The sequence below is a fragment of the Perna viridis genome, chromosome 15 (assembly GCF_037379345.1).
Source record: "Perna viridis isolate PV_CMFRI_1.1 ecotype Kerala chromosome 15, ASM3737934v1, whole genome shotgun sequence".
Taxonomy (NCBI): domain Eukaryota; kingdom Metazoa; phylum Mollusca; class Bivalvia; order Mytilida; family Mytilidae; genus Perna; species Perna viridis.
The window spans coordinates 19039230-19059904 of record NC_142459.1 but is presented as its reverse complement, the minus strand read 5'-3'; the positions used below and the strand labels follow the sequence as shown (position 1 = coordinate 19059904).

General features: G+C 32.9%; 1 protein-coding gene across 1 annotated transcript; it reads right to left on the bottom strand.

Moving 5' to 3' along the window:
• Window positions 1-315: 315 nt before the first annotated feature.
• On the bottom strand, window positions 316-13197 carry LOC148597338 (uncharacterized). The gene is made up of 11 exons (XM_088563442.1): window positions 13090-13197; window positions 9701-9760; window positions 8325-8471; window positions 7526-7639; window positions 6325-6447; window positions 5832-5957; window positions 5199-5321; window positions 4086-4235; window positions 3072-3182; window positions 2029-2163; window positions 316-1421 (listed from the first exon to the last, which is right to left on the bottom strand). Exons 1-11 carry the CDS (start codon window positions 13160-13162, stop codon window positions 1057-1059), a joined length of 1527 nt encoding a protein of 508 aa, XP_088419568.1. The 5' UTR covers window positions 13163-13197; the 3' UTR covers window positions 316-1056.
• Between the last annotated feature and the right edge of the window lie 7478 nt (window positions 13198-20675).

The window sequence follows — 20675 nt, the reverse complement described above, 5'->3', positions numbered from 1 at the left end:
CTGTGTAATTGAGTTGCGATAAGGTAATCATGTGAATCCCATTTCGAAACTTAGGCTTGTAATACGGTGCTCAGCTGCTCTGCATGTTCTAAAGACACAAATTTTATACCAATGACACATATCAGAAAATGTATTTATTGCCTTTTGTAAATTTACCATTAATCATCTACCCATTCACCGATAAGAAATAGGAAAACCGTCAACTCTCACTTGTCCTTACTATTCTTCCTTTGTTTTTTTTAGTTTACCACATTGTTGAATGTGAAGCGTGGAAAAAAAAAAACACTGGTTTTATTCTTAACTTAGCTAAGGCAAAAAGACGACTTTGACAACAATATAAAAGCACACAAATTATACCAATTGGAATTCCTTACCCTTTTCCCTCTCCGTTACACAGAAAAAAAACCCATGAAGACACCAAGCAAGAATCCCTGCAAAACATACTGACGCGTTGGCAGTGGAATGATTCAAATACGTCAAAATCCAAAATACGCCCTACACGTGAACATAAAGCAAAGACGATCTACAAACTCAATGTAAGGAACCGATTACATTAGAATACACAGAAAAAAAATGAAGACAAGGGAAAAAAATCAAACACAAAAGAAAACCGGTAATAATCACAAACAACAATAATGCCGCTCCTCGACACGTGTCAAACATTATTCACACAAGAGTAACGATACCACTAAAACAAATCATCACCAGAACTCCACTGTTATTTGAATGCAAATGACCACATGATGTACAATCTCAGTGTTTAAGGCATTTAATAAATAAAGAAAGAACAAAAAGTATACACTATATTATAGCAGGTATTACGCTACATAAATATACAAATAGGAATGGGACTTTAGAGTTAACATCCAGGGCAGGACGCATAAATTGTCAAATGATGATATGCATAAACGGTTATACACAAATTAGGTCTCATTAGAACTAAACAAGATCGGAGTATCTGATAATTGTTTTAAATGTAAAAAAGATCATTAACTAAATGATAAACGAATATAAATTAATAGTTCTCAGGCAGGTACTATAAGAGCCCTGGATCTTTTACTTATTCAGATTTTTGCGAATTGCAGATAACAGTGCCTGTAGTTGTCTTACTTCAGGAGATCTTGTTTTCGTCAGTTTGTTTTGGTAGGTAGGATTTCCTACTTTGGCCCGAGTTCGGGGTCCGTGATCTCTACGATATTCATCGATTTTTTCTTGAGTTCTCCTTCTCAAAGATTCCTTGTTTTCATTTTTAGTTGCCGTCCTGTCTTTACTGAATCGTCTTTGCGCCTCAGAATTTGTTCTCAAACTTGGTTTGAATCTGTCGTTCCGTGTAGGTTTTTTATTCGATTTTTTACGTATTATCTTTACAGGTTTGGCATTATTCAAATTAGATATCCTCTTCCTAGTAGGTAGAGAACTACCTATACAGTAAAATACACAATGAATCGCTGTAATTATCAGTGTAGAAAATAACCATAACATATACGGCAAATTTACGCTAAAGAATTGTTGTTTTTTTTTTACTTTAAAAACATATGTTGCAACTGTTAACGCAAAGGCAAAGATTGTAAAATTGTTGATCTGTCGAAAAGTCCTTGCAATAGGCAAATATTTTTCGTGTAAATTACATGTTGATTGAGCTCAGTCAGTTTTTTTTTATGTAATTATATTTTATTCTGTTTTGTACAATAATGTGGGTCTTCTTTGTTTCCTGTTACCGCGGTTTGGTTTTTGGACCTTGGTGTATTCTGTTTTGATGCTTTGGTAGTGACATGTATATGAGCCGATATTTGCATTAGATTGTGTTATATTGCCACATACACAAATTATCTGAATATATTTATTAAAACGTAACGACTGACCCATTTTGGTTAGAGGTTGTCACTTTTCTATTGTTAAAAATAATAAACTGCCTCAGCTTTGCAAAAATAGAAATTATTTGTTCTAATTGATCTTATTTTCAGATTAAAATAATTTGTCTTTCTAATATAATATAGATAATGTATTTAGATGCATGTGCATACATACCGCATTGTGCAGAATTAGGACACGCGGGACCATTCTCATCACTTCCGTCTGCACAGTCGCATGTACCATCACAAACATCATTTCCGTCCACACATTGAGAGTCGTAACATTCAAACTGGGTGCTGTCATTACAAGCTGTAATTTTTTTGTTGACATTGGTACAGGTGCACATTATTTTATACAATAACAGTTTATAAAAAAATATTCCATGGCAAAAAAATGCTTGACGAAAAGAAAAAAACATTAGGATTGATCAAAATACCTTTCATTTCCTATTTTTTCCATTCTCTCGTTTGAAAAGAGGAAGATATATCGTGATCATGCTGTCCGTCCGTCCGTACTTATGGTCGTCCATCTCCTGTTCTAATTCACAACTCCCCTTAAATCACTTAATGAAATTTGATAAAACTTTCACAAATTATTCACTACATGATGTCATTGTGCAGCACCAATTTTGTTTTCCATCTGAATGAATTTTAATGGTTCCGGGGTGGAAGCATTGGCTTTCATCAAATAAGCTTCGCTCGCAGTTTTTGTTTTAGTTGTGTATTGTTGATTTATGTAGTAGCTGTAAAGAGGCAGTTTTGGACGTGTCATTTGAACACAACGATAGATCATTTTCTAAGTTTTTTTCTAAATAAATAAATCTTTATTTTAGGAGAAAGTCTGAACATTAGATCGTTTTGAGATTCTTAGCTGATTTAATAATAAGGATTCTTCATTGGAAAACAACTTCAAAATTTAAATGCATAACACAAAGCAACATTTTATAAAGTCTTCCTAAGATTTAGATCCTCCTGGGATTTGTATTTTTAGAAACAAAAATCTATGTTTTTGGTTTTAAACAAATGTTTATGTCAATCCTTCTGATAACCATGTATTTATTAAGCTTTACATACCATACACCTTATTTACAAATACATAAATTTGTTCACTGAAAAAAAATTCTCTGTAACTGTGTCTACAGTTAGTGAATTTAAACTTAACCAGTTCAGTAATTCCATGCAATTGCCAATAGTATATAACGAGTTAAAACAACTTACTACATCCATAGTCCTCTTCACCTTTCTCACAGTCAGGGTCTCCGTCGCAAATATGTGCATGCCAAATGCATTTATCTTGGTTTGGACATTTGAATGCTGCTAACTTGCACTCTGTAAATAAAATGAACTGAATTATCTATAAAATAATTTATTCATAGTTTCTAATATGTAGACAAAACAGAATCGAATAAAACAAAGAATGATGAATATACCTTGTAAAATAAAATTTTATTGAAATAAAGTTAGAGCAGTACTTTGTTGGATAATGAAATAATAAGTAAAAAAGTACAATTCAGATACATAAAATATTCAAGTATATGACCTAACCAAGACGGTCAACATAGACCATATAGTTAACTGATTGATTGATTGATTGATTGATTATTGGGATGCAACACCGAAGCAGCAATAAGCAAACTGATAAACTACATCTACATATATTATAACTGAAAATAAGGAAACAAAATACACAAAAACAACATAAGCATAAGCAGTATAAACACTCTAAAATTACAAAACGAGTTTAATAGTTAAGTAGCACTCCAGCTAAGAATCATGCAAAATGTGATACATGGTTGGAAGGCCTACATATTTTTATTTTTGATATCTTGTTTAAAATGCTTTAGTAAACAGAAATTAACATTTGGTTTTTCATATAACCCGTGCTCATAGGAGATACAAATTATATAGAATGCACCGTAGAATTCAAAAGTAAGGGAGATAACTCTGTAAATGACACTCAAATACAGTAGAATTGGATTTTAAATGTTGATTATCTCCTTAGAGCAGGCAGATTTGAATGAATAATTACACATTTCATAATATATACCCATAAAACAACTTAGTTACCAAAATAAAAATAATAAGCCTTTTTTGGAGTGTATCATATTTTTCAGATTTTGCATGATTCTTACAAAGACAGCTACTTAATATAACTCTTAACTGAGTCTATTTTACGAGTACCTGCATGTGTTATACATAGCAATTGACAACCCCTAGAATTACGCTACTTACTTGTGCAACCCTCCTCATCACTATAATCACCAGGTTGGTCGGCGGGGGCAAAAACATCGAAACAATCCTGATAGCCGTCACATACATAGTACTTAGGAATACACTTCATTGATTTAGGACAATGGTAATATTCCTTCCGGCAATTTTCAGCTATAAATGATATTCAAAATTTGCAACCTATATTAAAAATACAGCATACAAAACATGCACATTGTATACTATCATACCAAAGGCGAATTCTTAAGATAAACAGATACAAAAATGAATTATACATATTTTGATTATTTTTCTAATAAATTTACGTAGATAATGGTTATTGCTATTTTTTATTTGATTTTTTTTCCTTGCGTTCCTGTAAATGGTTTGTTGCCATTATTTACCGCTAGGAATGGAAAACGTAACCGATCATCTCAGCATTATATATACAAATTATAATGAAGTATATTGAATTCAATTTCCCACTGAACCGTCACATTTTCCTGTGTTCATAAAAAAATCTATGAATATTTAATAATGTATAGTAAGTTTGTGATGTATAAAACTTTTTCAACTTCATTTGCTTTTTATAGTGCATACGCAAATATTTTCAGTATTTTAATGAAATTTAGATTGAGATTTTATTATATCTATATATTTAATTATATTTGATTTAATTATATCTGTTAGAGTGTTGAAACAAACTTTTGATTATCTGATCTAAATGTACACAAAAACCCACGTTGTCAGGCAACATAACAAAGCTAGGTAAATCCCACCTGTTTAAAGGTTCTTGATAGGGAAGCATGTGTTAGGGATGGTCAATTGACACCTTAAGATATTCATATTGGCATGATGTTAATGACTCAAATATCAAACTGAATCTTCAAATGGCTCTTCCTATACGTAATCATACAGAAAAGAAAAACAATATTTAATAATGAAATAACAGTAAGCCTTATTCGGATAGTTTTTGTTTTGTTGAGATAAAATTGATCTGAAAAAGTTATTTCCAAGAGTTGGTAAATACTATAAAAAATTGATTTATGTTAAGAAATGTTTTTTTTCGTAACTTTTCTTTTGAAGTTTAGTGACATCAATCGGTCAACACTCAACTCCAACTCATACAAACATTACCTTCGCATTTTTTCTCATCAGCTCCATCATCGCAATCCAAAACATAGTTGCATCGCCTATGCTCGGAGATACACTTTTCCTCCTTTGGACAGAAAAACCTGTCAGTTTCTTCACAAACTTGTTCTATATGAAGATAATGACAATGTTAAAAGAAGCCATAAATATGTCCTTCTTGTTTATCTTTACAGATGTCCTGGGCATATCCGTTTTTATCATTTCCGCGCCAAGTTTTCATGCCAAGACTCTTTTTAGATTAAAAGATCAAAACTATCGTACAGCCAGTAAATCTGGCGATATGCTCTATATATGTATGGGTATTAAATTTTCGCGGCCTTTTATTTTCGTTTCCACAGAAATTGTTTGCGGGAGATTACAGTGAAATATCTAGACTTATACTCGGCGTTTCTTTCTTTTTGCGATTCATCGAATTTTGCAAATATAGCCAAAATAAGCATCGCGCTACAATTTCCCGGTATACTATAATTCTTATCTCTCTCCTTCTATCTCTTCATATCAACATGATCAAGACCGGGGTATTGCCATTTTATATTTTGTTTTTTTACTATTCCTTTTGACTATTGCATAGAGTTAATCAAGTCGGTGATTTCATTATTACCCTTTAAAAGACCGTACCTGTACACTGTGATTCATCTTCATTTGCTTTTGGACAGTCATAAATGTTGTCACATCGCCACTTTTCAGGTATACATATTTCGTCTTCTTTACAAAACCATCTTTCTGTCTCCTTGCATACTTCAGCTAAAATGTTGAATAAGATACCCTTACAAAAACACTAGCTGCTAGCTCTGTCACTGTAAAAGTTAGAACAAACTTCGAAACCCATTGAACACTGAGGCTCATTATTTGTAATAAACGTGGGACTAAAATAATGTAGCTCCTGTGACACACTCTATTGGGAGTTATCGGAATTTGACATATGTTTTCTGTATTTTTTAACTTTGAGTGTTCTTTGTATACAATTTACATTTGTGTCTTGAACTGTCTAATTATTTTGTTCCAATGCTACTGATAAAAAGTTACGCTATAAAACATATACAGCATATCGAATAGGTTGTTCCAGGTCATCAATTACATGTAGAACTCTGTAATAATTTTGTTAGGTTACCTGTACACCCTTGTTCGTCGGCATTGTCACTACAGTCATAAAGCCCATCACATCTCCACTCTTCTGGTATACACTTTCGGTCAGCTGAACAGTAATACAATTTGTCTCCACAACTGTCAACATCTGGGAGTAATAACATAATTTTCAATAAATAATTTTAGTTAATTTTTTATCAGTATTCATATTATAAGAAAGTAAAAATCTAAAAGTCAAAAAAGTATATCTATGCTGTCGAACATGTTTACAATTAAAATTTATCGTTTAGATATAGATTTAGATATCTTTTAGGTGATTAGACCTCTAAACATGTGCTTTCACAGTTTTGAAACACATGTCTTTGTATAGCATATTGAAATTTGTAATATATATGATTGGTATTATTTTGTAATTCTGAACACGTTCCCCGATTTTTGTCTCCGTTAAAACTGAAATTTAGCATTTTTCATCTATGGGGCAGAGGTTTATTTGATATGTATAATTATTTTGAGTACCACGTCATCTTGTAGCAAACGCATAAGACTTCAGGTATCGATTTCACAAAAAGTCGTAAGTGTAAAATTGATGGTAAGTAATGACGTCATAAACTAAAATAGCATTGTGACGTCATGATTTACGATCAATTTCACACTTACGACTTTTTGTGAAACCGACGCCAGGACAAAAAACGATAACTTTGAAAAATAGACCAATTTGTATAATTATATTTATGATTAGCATAGGATTTTGTCTAGTCCATGATATGCTGAAACGTCAACGTCTGTTTGCGTCCTTTTAAACATTCTCATTGAAATCGAATCTGAGGTAACCTAGCCAAACATCATTTTTATTTTTGTAACTGGGACCACACCACCGATAAAGGAAAATACATCAAGTTATTCATCAGCCAGGTTGACTTGCCAGACCCGAATTATATTGCTAATTATTTAACAAAATTTGTAATATCACGACATTCAATACTCGTAAAACGCGGATGCTTTATTTTTGGTATTGCACATGATAGAACTTCTCGATGATGGAATTAGATTTTTCTATATTTCAAGTGGCAATCTGTACACATTGTTATTTTTGTTATTAAGTTGCATTATGGGTCAATATGATGAAATGCATACTTATCCAGTCCAATTATTATTTCTTAGGAGATAATCCGAAAGATTTTTTTCCAAATAATGAAATTGTACACTATATTGAAATCCTTTCATACTTGTACAATCCTTTTCGTCTGTTTTATCAGCACAATCATTCTCTTTGTCACATCGCCAGGCGTTTCTAATACATTTTGTATCACAATGGAAAAGCCCATCTTGACAGTCATCAGCTTATAAGAATAAAGGTGAAAATATCACAACACAGCATTGTACTTGAATACACTTGAACATAATATATATTGTCCATATATATTACTCTAAACACTTTATAGTACTAAATCCTTAATAAAGAAGTAGAGAAAATTAAGGAGGTAGACCTAGGGTAAGGAACAAAACTCTTGAAATCAGTAATATGTTTGTATCATATTCAATTTCACTAAAGCCTATAAAGCTTTCATTTGAAGCAGAATGAAATCAATCCAAGTTACTTTGATGATTACATGAGATTGATGTAAAATGCTGAATACAAACGTTCCAATGAATTGTAAGAATTGTGTTCCTTACCCTAGGTTTATCTCCTTAAGTAAGTCAATATGGTGCATACATTGTAAAAAGGCATAAAAATAATATCAAAATATTGCACTCAACTCAAAGCAAATATAATGTACTCACAGAAATAAGTAGTACAATTCGCCAGTAAAACGTGATTCAAGATATACTCAGGAACTCGAGAAAGTAAAATTCATCTACATATGATGAAGACACATTGTGCAAAACAGTGTCGTAAAAATATGGAATTGAATAACCTGAATGTTTCAAGCGGTAACAAGTTAACCAAGCCTTTGCACCTTCAAATTATGGTTTCATACTGTACAAAAATGCCAAAAATAGGGTTTGATCCCTTAAATACACTACCACTACAATCTGTTTCGTCCTTGTTTCCGGGACAGTCATGTGGCTTGGCATTGCACCAATCATCTTCGTCGATACATCTGCCTGCATTAGGAGGAGCATTTTGTGGCAAAGGACACGCGACTTCATCATCTCCACATTGCAATATAGCTGATAAAAAAGAACAATCTACATTCTGTATTATACAACGAGTAATGCTTCAGGGAAAAACCACATAACTTATATATGAAACATAAGGCGTTAACATGATTCAGATTGAATAATCATCTACATTTGCGTATTTCATGTGATATTCATCATATTCAGGTTTGTTGTACAAAAGTCAGACTTGAACATAAAGTAGCTAGCAGTGTTCAATGAAATACAAAGCACTCCAATACCTTTGTTTACACGGTGAGTAAGTAACACTTTCGTTTGTACGAACACAATTTTGACAACCAGTTTTTTTCCTCGTACACAACAATTGTGCGAGGTTTTGAGAAAGTTGTATCTCCGTTCTCGATGTAATTTATAGAAACAAACGAAGACGGAGAGACGAAAGAACACCGCTACATGGCTTGGTATTAAAGTTACTGCTAATTCACACTTGATATTACTTACTTGTATATTTAAACAAAATATAAAACATATTGACAACTTCTAGATTCTATTTAAAACCACGAATTATCGAGCAGGAAAACTTTGATAGGACTCATCATCAGGATCATTTCAGTGAATGAAAGTCTAAATCTACCACAGTTTTCAAGACATTGGCTGAAAACTGTAAAAAAGTGTAATTTTCCCCTGTCAAGGGCAATAACTCTTATAAGAAGGCGTTATGCCCGAAGACTTTTGTAGTCCTGAAAATAAGGATCATTTCAGCTATTGAAAGAATTTGGTTATACCTATCGGTATTGCAGATATATGCAAAAAAACTACTGTCTGACCCCTATGTTCTATTTTTGGTAACGGCGGCCATATTTATCGACGGATGAAAAATCTCCATATCAGTTCTATGCATGATACCCCAGGAAACATTCATACCAAATTTGGTTGAAATTGGTCAAGTAGTTTAAGAGGACAAGAGTTATGAAAAATTGTTAACGACGACGGCCGGGTGAGCTAAAAAAATAACTTAGATAAATAATTCAACCAATATTGTGTTCTCTTATACTTGAATTGTCTCATTTGTAGATCATCCTGGAAAATATATATTAGTGAAACCAAATATTAAAAAAGTAACTTTACATCAATGTAGTTTGTCAACCGAAAAACTGTCTGCACTGAACAAATAAAATTAAGTCAAAATAGGGATTTGATGTAGACAATTTTCTCTGTATTTCAAGAATGATAAAAATTCGGTTCTGCAAATTGGAATTATGAAGAGAGGTTTTACTTACCAGATGCAATAGTTACCGATGAAGAAAACAACAAAACTCTCATGTGCAGCCACATCTTTCCTAAAAGAGATATATGAGCAAGTACTAAATACTCTGATTTTCTTGAACGCCATATATATCTGCGTAACAGACTACGGAATTAGTAGCATGAGAAAAAAGGTCTCTTACCAAATTCTGTTTTAAATGTCAGTCCTTGGTTGAAAAATACTCAGTTTCCTTTGACACAATTAGTAATAATTGTTTTTGTAAATTGTTATTTGTTCTGATATGAGTTCTGATTAATTAATTATGACAATAGCATGCAAAAATAATCACCACTGGTATATTCACGCCGCATTAGAGATTTTCATTAAATTGACGAACACGAACGGACGTACCTATAGGGATCATCTGTTTTGTTATGTGGAATGCCTACAATTACAGTAGAAATATTGCTCAAACTTAGGTTTCACTCATTTCGATTTCATTGAAATTATATAAAAATAAAAGTAATGCCTTATCAAACTGGGTCTCTGATTTATAAGAGTGAAAATCGAGTTATAACTTCATACGTACCGTTCCTTCAGTTACGAAGAAATACGTATCGCTAGAACTATATATGGAAGGGGAGGAAACTTGAAAAGTGTTAATTGTCGCCCATTATTTCTTACCTTTATTTATTTTTCTTATAGTTTTGTATCTTATATTTTATTATATAAACAGATTAAAAAAATAAATTAAATGTATTTTGAATTTTAAAATGTGAATTGTAATTTCCTTGCAAAATATTTGCTAACGCTACGCATCATTCATACATTATAAAGGCAATGTGTGGAACCACATGAAACAGTAATAAGTACCAATTTATATGTCAGCAATTGATTAATAATAGTCATGGACTATATGTCATGTAGTACATATCCTGTAATATGTGATATTTTTAATGGATGTAAGCATGTTACAGTCATTCCCGCTCAAGATACATTGCACAGTTTTAACATGGTTAAAACTGGTGCCCTTGGCAGGGGTATTTCGTGAAAGTTTGTAGATATATGTATACCTATGTAAAGAAGACTCAGCGAAAGACTGCTTTGATACTAAGTCATTGCATGAAGGAAGACAATCGCCCGAGATAAAGTCTGAGTATGGTGATCTAATGCTTGTATATATCATTTAGTTCGTGTTAGTACTTCTCCAGAATTTGATCTATTTCCGAAAATTATATTTTCTCCCTCTCTCTTCTTTGTTTTTGTCACCAAGGAGAAAATAACTAAAGTTCTTACATTTTGGGCGAGCAGCATATATATGATATGCACCTGTATAGGGTTGTTTTAGGGGAGCGGAAATGGCCTAGGATTTTCATTGCAAATGAATATCAAAAATTTACCGGAATCATTTGAAAAACAGTAACATTGAGAAAGGAACTAAAAAGTACAATATATAGCGGTACGATGAGCATGAATTACCAACAAGGAAAAAAAAATTAAAATCAACAAAACGAAAGTTCCTAATTCGCTACATAGTTCTTTGTCGTTTTTGCTTTTGTTTTTTTTATGTAACATCCATGAAAACCCCATTACCTAAACAATTTTCACAAAAAAATTAAACGAGGGGTGGATCCAGGATTCCAGGTAAGGGTTAAATGCCGAATGAAGTAAGGAGAAATAAATTTGGATATAGAATTCGTGAAAATCAAGTTTCATACAAATGAAATTATTCTTCCCAATTTTAGGGGAATGAGACGTTCGCCCTACACACCCGTCCTTTGATCCGCGCCTGAATGCATTACCTCACACGTGGTGTCTTCAGACTCAATAATCTGCATATATATATTCAGACAAAATGTACATAACTTTATGTAACACCTAAGTACTAGAATTCGAAAGCGGGCTAAAATTAAGCGCATTTTTATTTAGTTATGGGGACACTAAGGAATCAGAAAGATCGATGTTTGAAAACAAGAATTTTGAATTATTTTCGGACAAATATGTAATGCAGACAGTCCGTGATTAAGACTAACATTTATATACATGTAGTATTTATCGGAAAGTAGCAACTGTTAATGAGAAAAAATTCTACAGAGAAAATAGTGTAACAAAAAGCATCGTCAAATAAAATAACAAAACATAGTTTTTGCTTTGAAAACGTTATTGAACATTCATTTGATTCAAGGGAGATTTAGCCAGTTACGCGTTTACTTTGTCGAACTTCAAATTATATTTTTGTGTTGTTTATACACGCAGGAACTATATTAATATCATAATTCAATTCCAATCTTATTGTTGAAATGTGAAGATACTTTCTTCATAAAAAATCGCAGTAATTTTTAACCTTTTGACTTTTGAAGACAACTATTTTCCAGAAAAGGACTTACTCATTTACTTTTGTTAATTTGTATGTATGAATTTAGTTACTTTATGTTCTTTGTTGTGTATGTCTGTTTTCCATGTCTGGTCTTTGTCCCTGGATTACATTCTTTTGATTACCGTTATAACCTTGGTTCCCTTGATTACTCTTACTATCGCAATGTTACAATATGTTTTTTTATAGTACATGTTTTCTCCTTGTCAAAAGACTATTTACCTGTTAATCATGTGTGACTAATTGATATTCTCGATTTGTGACTGTTGGCCGCTTACCTTGTATGCTGGAAGGAATGGGGCTGAATATGCCCATGCACCGAAGATTGACAGGTATATCTATTTTGATTAGTTTTCTCTTTTATTTAAACTTATGACAAAATTAAACGACAAACGCAATGACTTCTCATTCCGTATTGTTCACTTTCCTTTAATGTGTGGCCAACCATTCAGTAGCTGCGTATGGGGTTGTCATATCAAATAACTCGTACTTTATTCCAGGGTTTACTGACACTACGCAGTCGTTTTGTACCTAACTAAGCTTATGAGACAGGGTATTGTTGCTACAGTGTATTATCAAGGATCATTGTAGTTTTCCTTTCCTTTTTATCACCCCGGAAGTGACACTCGACCGGTGTTTCTAAAAAAAAGCAGAGAACGCTTACCCTAACGGTACACCCGGTCCATGTTTCAAGTTTATAGTAAAGTCCGGGTTGCTCTTTTTTTCTTTTTTTTTTGTTGCTTCTTTGTACATTTTAGTTTAGTTACTTCATGTTCTTTCATGTGTCAATATTTTCCCTGTCTAGTCTTTATCTTTGGAGTACATAATGTATTTTCCATTTATGTCGAATCTTAGTTATCAATATTACTTTTTAACGACGTGTTCTAGTATCTCCGAATTATCCTTTTTTTTCTATTGTACCATATTCATCGATTTTTAACACATGAGTTAAAAACCGTACAACACATTAAAATATAAAATATGAATTGCAGACTTTTGAACTTTTGATTGTTTAAAGTTCATATAAATAAATATTTATTAAGACTTACTTTTATGGTGTGGGTTTCTACCTAAGTCTTGGTCGGTAGATTGGTGTTCGTCATATATATATAGTACTGACATTGATCGGTTGACTGATGGAAGGTGATCTGGAGTTAATTGAAAAGGTCAATTTTAACCATTTTCAAAGGGCTAATACAAAATGGCGTCTTAAAATTGTGCATTGAAAACCGTCAACAGTTTTAGTCGGATCTTTCCATAAAAGTAAAGTACCTTGATACAACATTGTACAAAACAACTATCTTTTTTGTCACTTATTAAGTGTAATTATTGAGGTTTAAAATTGGGATTTTATGGCAAAGATCGGTGGCTTACCTCCATTACCTTTGAAGCAACATTTAATTAACATATTTAGATAAGTATGATATTAATGTGATGTTTTGGCTACCTCTGTAAAATATAGGTTATAATCGGCGACATTTTTTGTGAAAAGTACAAAGAGACCAGTGCCCTTAACCTGTTTCATATAAGGATGTCGGTAGCCCATTTAAACTGGAAAACCGAGAGCAATGCTCACAAAATAAATATTATTTTTCATCATGTAATTTTAATTTGGTTTAATATCAATTTTATAATATAAGTATAAATAATATGTATATATTTATATATTGCGGGAACATATTATAGTTTGTTGGGGTTTAACGTCCGAGCAGCAATATTTCAGCTATATTCAGACGATGAACATGAAAGTGATGCCAAAATGAACATGAAATGATGATGAAATGAAAAAGGGATGGGACACAAGGACAATGGGGTCGACAAATTTTGATTGCCACTGGAAATAGGGATAGGTGGGTAGGATCGGACAATTTAGCCTCCTGTGGCGGAGCCCTATGGTTCCTACTTCGGGAGAATACCACAGTAGGGTTCTTTAACGTGCGCAGAACGTGGCATCTTTCCCAACGCGGTGCACCACTATGGTTTTCCGTATTATAGCCTGACAGCCCCAGCATGAAACACGCCAGGGGTACCCCATTCCACCACCTGGGGCACACATCCAAGTTGCTCTGTGGGCAGAGCGCCCTAGCCCCCGGCTAGGGTTCTGAGCACTAATTAGTCGTCTTTTACGACAAGCTTAGCGCTGCTGCAGGCCTATTCTTTTCACACCCGGACCTGCACGGGGCGGAACATATTATAGACCAGTTATGTTACTAAGTATGTCAGCCTGTTTAAAAATGGATATTATTATTATTATTATTATCATCATTTTGTTATGATCAATCCCTCCATTCCATAGCATACACCTATTGAATGCTAAATTGGTTTAGATATGACGTGCATAATGTGAATTCTAATGAAGATTTTTTAAAAGTTTCATAAGGGTTTATTCAGTGGTGTAGTAGGATTAACGAATAAAATGGGTAGCATTATTTTGGGATTATTATAAAAGTCAATTTCAACCATTTTCAAAGGACTTATATAAAATGGTGTCTTAAATTATTCATTAAAACAGTAATCAGTTTTAGCAGGATCTTTCGATATAAGAAAAGTACTTTGCTACAAAACAACAATAGTTTTGTTATTTATTTTAAAATTGTAATTATTGAGGTAAACGCATGGCATGCTTTCGACTAAAATTGGAATTTTATGGTAAAGATCTTCGTTTTATGGCTTACCTCCATTACGCTTAAAGTAACATTTTATCAACATATTTAGATATGTATGATAGTGATGTGATGTTTTGACTACCTCTGTAAACATATATGTTATCATCGGCGGCATTTCTTGTGAAAAGTACAAAGAGACTTGTGTCCTTATTCTGTTTTATATAAGGATATCTATAGCCTATTTAAACTAGAAAACTGTGAATAATGTTCAAAATGAATAACCCCCTCTATTCCATAACATCCACTGTTTGAATTCAAATTAATTTAGATCCAAATTTAGACTAGAAGGTGCATAATGAGATTTTGTATAACTATTTTGTAACAGTTTCATTAAATTTTATTTTTGATGTAGGAGGATCATCATTTCCCCTTTCGTAAAGTATATATATATTTTTTCCTTTTTGTTTTCTTATCTTAGCAGTCACCTTGAACTTCAATTAAACCAGTGGACCCATATTGTCTGTTTTAAGGCTTATGTTTGCTCTGCATATTCTAAGGAAATACTTCTTATATCAATCACAATTATATTCATTGCCTTTTGTAAAATTATTCTTAAAAGTCTATTCATTCACCGACAACAATTATCGTGATTTCACTTAATTACTTGTGTATTATTTTAGAAGACATTTCGTTGCAGACTTGAATCCGTTATTAATAGAAAGAAGAGAAAGTCCGAGAATATTGTACGTTACTTTACGCTGGCTTTACTCCGGTAGTCCTAAGGCTTTATTGGGCTAGTCAACAATTGCAAAACGTTTAAGTAAACAATTAAGAGTGACAAAATGTCGAATGCTGGACATGACTTCTTCCACGCTTCCGCAATATTAAACTATCTTGGTTAACATTCATCCACGAAAATCATTGCTTGTTGGAATCTTTATTTTGTGATTACAAAAGACAAAATTAAGTTCCAAACGAATAAAAAAGAATCCACAGAACAAGAAATCTTTAATTCCCAAACGTTTTCTTTATAAGGTTTTCCATAATTGTTGAAAGTGAAGCAGTGACAATAATATCTAAACTTAGTTCTTAATTTGATGCTGAGTTTTAAAGTCAACTTTGTAGGCAATGACAAAAAAAGGTACAATAACTGAGCAACTGTGAAATATCACAGATCGTGCGCAAAGGAATGTGTCTGGTCTCAGAAACTTAACACAGTCAAAGTCGTTATTCTGCAGGTTTGGAAATTGGATATTCTCATTTGGTCAGAAACCGTTAAATATGTTTTTGTTATGATATATCAACTAAAATACATGCTTTTTAAATGAAAATAGGTCATATTAATAATGCCTTATTTATCTTTTTTTATTTCTTTTTCGGGGCATTGATTTTGATAGATAAAGAAGACTGTTTTAAAGTAATAAATGCATGAAAGTATTGTTGGCAAAACATGATTTGAGGCGTCGGCTTTATTCCACAGATACTGCATATCCATTCTTAACATGAAAATACATAATAAAATTGAATTCAGTCATTGCCCATTTATGTATCTATGATGTACAAGGCCCTTTTTAACGAAATGGCGTTGTCATAAAGCGTTAATACAGTATTAAGATTGAAAATTATGGTAACTATACTCGTATTTTGGTTTGCCTATTCTAACCTTAACAAATAACCATCAGCAGGAATGTTAGTAACACCCTGGCGCAAAGACTTCAAGTAATTCAATTTATTCATGAATTGCGTCGTACCTGGGACTTAGATAATTTGAATACAAAAATATCAAGCATATGAAAATTGCAGTAAGATGTACATGTTTTTAAATAGTTTTCTTTTATCAGCAGCATTACAAATATAGGAATATCTGAGTAATAAGGATATAACAGACTACAAATATACTGCCAAGGAGTAACATACAAAATTACAAGTACAAGCACTGAAACTGATAAACTTACTTTCATTCCTATACAAATCACACAAATCAATCATATACAGAGATACATGAATACTAACAATAATATACTGTTCACGTATACAAAATCATAAAATTCAGCTATACCAAACGTATATATTTATATATATATAAAGGTCTGAAAAATTCCCTCGTAGGATTAATCTAGGGCTGTAACTTAGTACACGATGTATGGTAGTACGGGACAGTTCATTTAGTTGTTATTATGTAGGATAGAAGATCAAATTAGATTAATCCTACGAGGAGGAATGACCCAGCCAGCGAAAGCTAAATTTTTATATAGCCTAGCTGGCCGAGTGGTCTAGGACGCTGGACTTTGTGCAGGCGGTGTTGCCATAGATGTCACAGCGGTACGAGTTCGAGTTCCGCGGATGGAACGACCAACAATTTGCATCGCAAATTTGACAGTTCTAACATCGTTGGGAATTTTTCAGACCTTTCTATACGTTTACATAACTTCCCTGTATCAATTTGATCCCATGGAGCAGTGTAGGGAATAGAGCCGTCACATTCTGAGACGTTCGTATATATATATCCAAAAATTGATTGAATACAAGAGAAGCTTAATATAACCTGGCTAATGTAGACACCAATGTTTTCAAAATGGAACGTATATGTTTGGTGATATAAGGATAAGGAGGACGGTTATGACTTGGTAATCAGTAATTGCTCATCTTTGAATATTAAAGCTTCTTTCGAAGTGTGTACATGTACGACAAAAAATATCAACATATTTGAACTGTATTAAAGTTTTTAAAGTTATTAAATTCAGACACTGACTATGGTAAGGTGATTCTCATGATGTAGAAAAACCCATGGAAGAAACAATGTTCTGGTTCTGTGATCTGTAACGGTTTCTCTGAACACGTAATAAAACTGACTTTAGAGGGTGTTTGACATTCATTAATCACCTCCTGTCTGATTTTTATAAGAACTGCTACTTAAAAAAGATGTAAGGAATAAAACTTGTATGTTATTTTCTTTATTTTCCTCCTCTAAACGAGTGTCATATGAAAAGGCTTCGATACCTACAGACTCAACTTTCTGCAATTGCAATGTATAATATCTTAAAACTGTTGTTAAATATGTGTTCATATATTTTTTGTATTTACATTTAGTAATTCATAAAGCACCAAAGCTTCATTCCTTGTATTGCACATGGCAGAGCTTCTTGGTGCTTTTTGGCTTTCATATATAAATACTTTTGAATTTGACAACTTCTTGTTTACATTTTTAAAAAAATTTAGATCTTCCTTTATAATTGATTACAATACTGCTGATGAGAGGTAACTCCTTGAAACACGTGTACATCACATTTGCAATATCATATTGTTGGTACTTTCGTAATTTTTTGTTTTATTTTTCTTGCTGTTTTTGTTGTTTGTTTGCTTGTTTTTGCCATAGTTTCTTATTTAGAACATTTTTTTTGATATATTGGTGTCGTTCAAGTGACACTAGGAAGAAATCATATCCAGTGATCGACATCCTGTCACAAGTGATTACTCAAACGGAATATAAATTGTCTACTAGTGCTTAGCCCCATATAGCCTTCGGGACAACATTCGGATAATGTAATGTCAGTGTGAACCACAAATGAATCGTAAGATTCTTGGCCGACCATATCATAGAATTCGCCCGGTTTGTACTTGGATAGTTTCATATTTAACAAAGACTTATCAGACTTTTGTTCAAACACAGACGTATTATAGTGTTAATGTAATTGTGATGTCATTTCCAAAGTAATTTAATGAAGTACAGCATACATTATATTTTTAAGCTTAGACGTAGCAATACATTAAATGTAAATATAATGCCATTTGCACAGTCTCTTAATTAACTAACACTTATTATAAGGTATAAGCTCCCGTAACCGTCTGTGATTATTTAGACGTTAGAGGGTATCTTTCCAACAGATCTACTGACTGTCTAAATCATAGACTGTTACGGGATAATACAACATGTAACCTTTTATGTGCGATCTTGTTTATCTATATCATGGGGAAATAAATTGATTTTTGTATATCATGGTCATGTATTTGTATGTATATGTACACTTCCACAGAATACATTTTACTGTCTCCACTCTAAAGTAATCAAACTCCAGCCATGTTCCAATCTGAGATAGTTGGGGTTTCTGATCAAGTAATAAGGCCGGATTTAGGCAATATGTATATCATGGTCATATTTGTATGTATATGTACACTTCCACAGAATACATTTTACTGTCTCCACTCTAAAGTAATCAAACTCCAGCCATGTTCCAATCTGAGATAGTTGGGGTTTCTGATCTAGTAATAAGGCCGGATTTAGGCAATATGTATATCATGGTCATATTTGTATGTATATGTACACTTCCGACAGAATACATTTTACTTTCTCTACTCTAATCAAACTCAAGCCATGTTCCAATCTGAGATAGTTGGGGTTTCTGATCAAGTAATAAGGCCGGATTTAGGCAATATGTATATCATGGTCATATTTGTATGTATATGTACACTTCCGACAGAATACATTTTACTTTCTCTACTCTAAACTAATCAAACTCCAGCCATGTTCCAATCTGAGATTGAGATAGTTGGGGTTTCTGATCAAGTAATAAGGCCGGATTTAGGCAATATGTATATCATGGTCATATTTGTATGTATAGATACACTTTCACAGAATAAATTTTACTGTCTCCACTAAAGTAGAATTGTGGCTCCATCCTGAGATCCGACTCCATATTGTCGCAACAAAAAATAAAACTGCATGGGATGAAATTACATGTACTTCATATATATTTTCATATCTTTTCTTAGGTAATTGACAACTTGTTCCATGCATTTTGTATAATATCTAATTATGATAATGGCATATTATAAGTTTAAGAAGACGGACGCCCGGTAATGACAATAGTTCACATAGGTCTTTCTTAAACTTTTCAAAAATCTTCTTCTCAGAAACCAATAAGTGGATTAGCTTCAAATTTGGCCGACACCACCCTAAAAGAGTTGGTATTAAAACGTTTGTGGAATATACTGGTTGGAAAAAAAATATGTCGCCATATCAAATCTACAATATATTTCCAGTCATACAGTGCATCTCACACACGACGAGAGAAACATAAAGGCAATCCTCCTCTCCGGCTTTAGGGACAATACAAAAATCTTCACTCTAGTAGGATGACTCAACTAATGCCTTGAAAACCATGGCAACGTTCAACTGATGTAATGATCATGATACTATGTACTGAAGGACCTATATAACTGATTCGTTTGATCAAATGATATGGCAAAATACTATAAACTTTCCATGTGATGTTAAAATGTTATTAAGAGCCGCTTCTTCTAATTTTATGGTATCAGGGGACATAACCCGACTTGATTCAAGGTCCTTGTACTTTGACACAAGTCACCGTCTTAAAAACACATCTCCATAGATCTGAAGCCAATGGAAAAGTAATGGGAGACCACTGTCTCTTAGGGAACAAACATTTGATTTTAATAGGATCTGAAATAAAGAGGCAGGACCACGATAAATGGTTAAGAACCCAGGTGAAAAATAGGGTAATTCCCAGGACAGGCTAGATTACGATAAAATAAAAAGTCGGGTCAGAAATTTTACTGAAAAATACAACTTGTGGACTGATGGACAGACACTAGTGAACCATTAAACTTCAGTGTAGTATGTGCATATGGAAAAAGACAACATATCAATCAATACTGAGTTTTATATGGACTGACTCCTAGGCAGCAACCATTGGAGTCTGCGGAGGGCTATGGATTTTTTTGTGAGACAAACTATTTCCCCCTTCAGCAACTTCAGCAAAAATAAATTTATCCAGGGCCAATCAAAAACAAATATTTTTTTTTCACAATGATATTGAAAACAATCTGTTTTTTTTTTATCTCACAAATGTATAGCACCTTTCATAAAGACAGCATGATTTATTTTTTGTCATTTTTTAAACAAACTTTTTTTCTTTCCAGGGATTAGTCAAATTATTTTCCCCTCATTTTCCAGAAAAAAAACTTTAAAAAAAATACATAGCACCCACCTCCAGAAAATTTTGCCATCT

Bases quoted from the DNA above. Each gene is read 5' to 3' on its own strand.
- LOC148597338 (XM_088563442.1), bottom strand. From the start codon at position 13,162: ATGTCAGTACTATATATATATGACGAACACCAATCTACCGACCAAGAC. The intron at 8,472-9,700 runs GTAAGTAAAACC...CTTTTTTATCAG, and splicing joins ATCGGTAACTATTGCATCTG to CTATATTGCAATGTGGAGAT. The intron at 7,640-8,324 runs GTAGTGTATTTA...TATTCTTATAAG, and splicing joins GGACGAAACAGATTGTAGTG to CTGATGACTGTCAAGATGGG.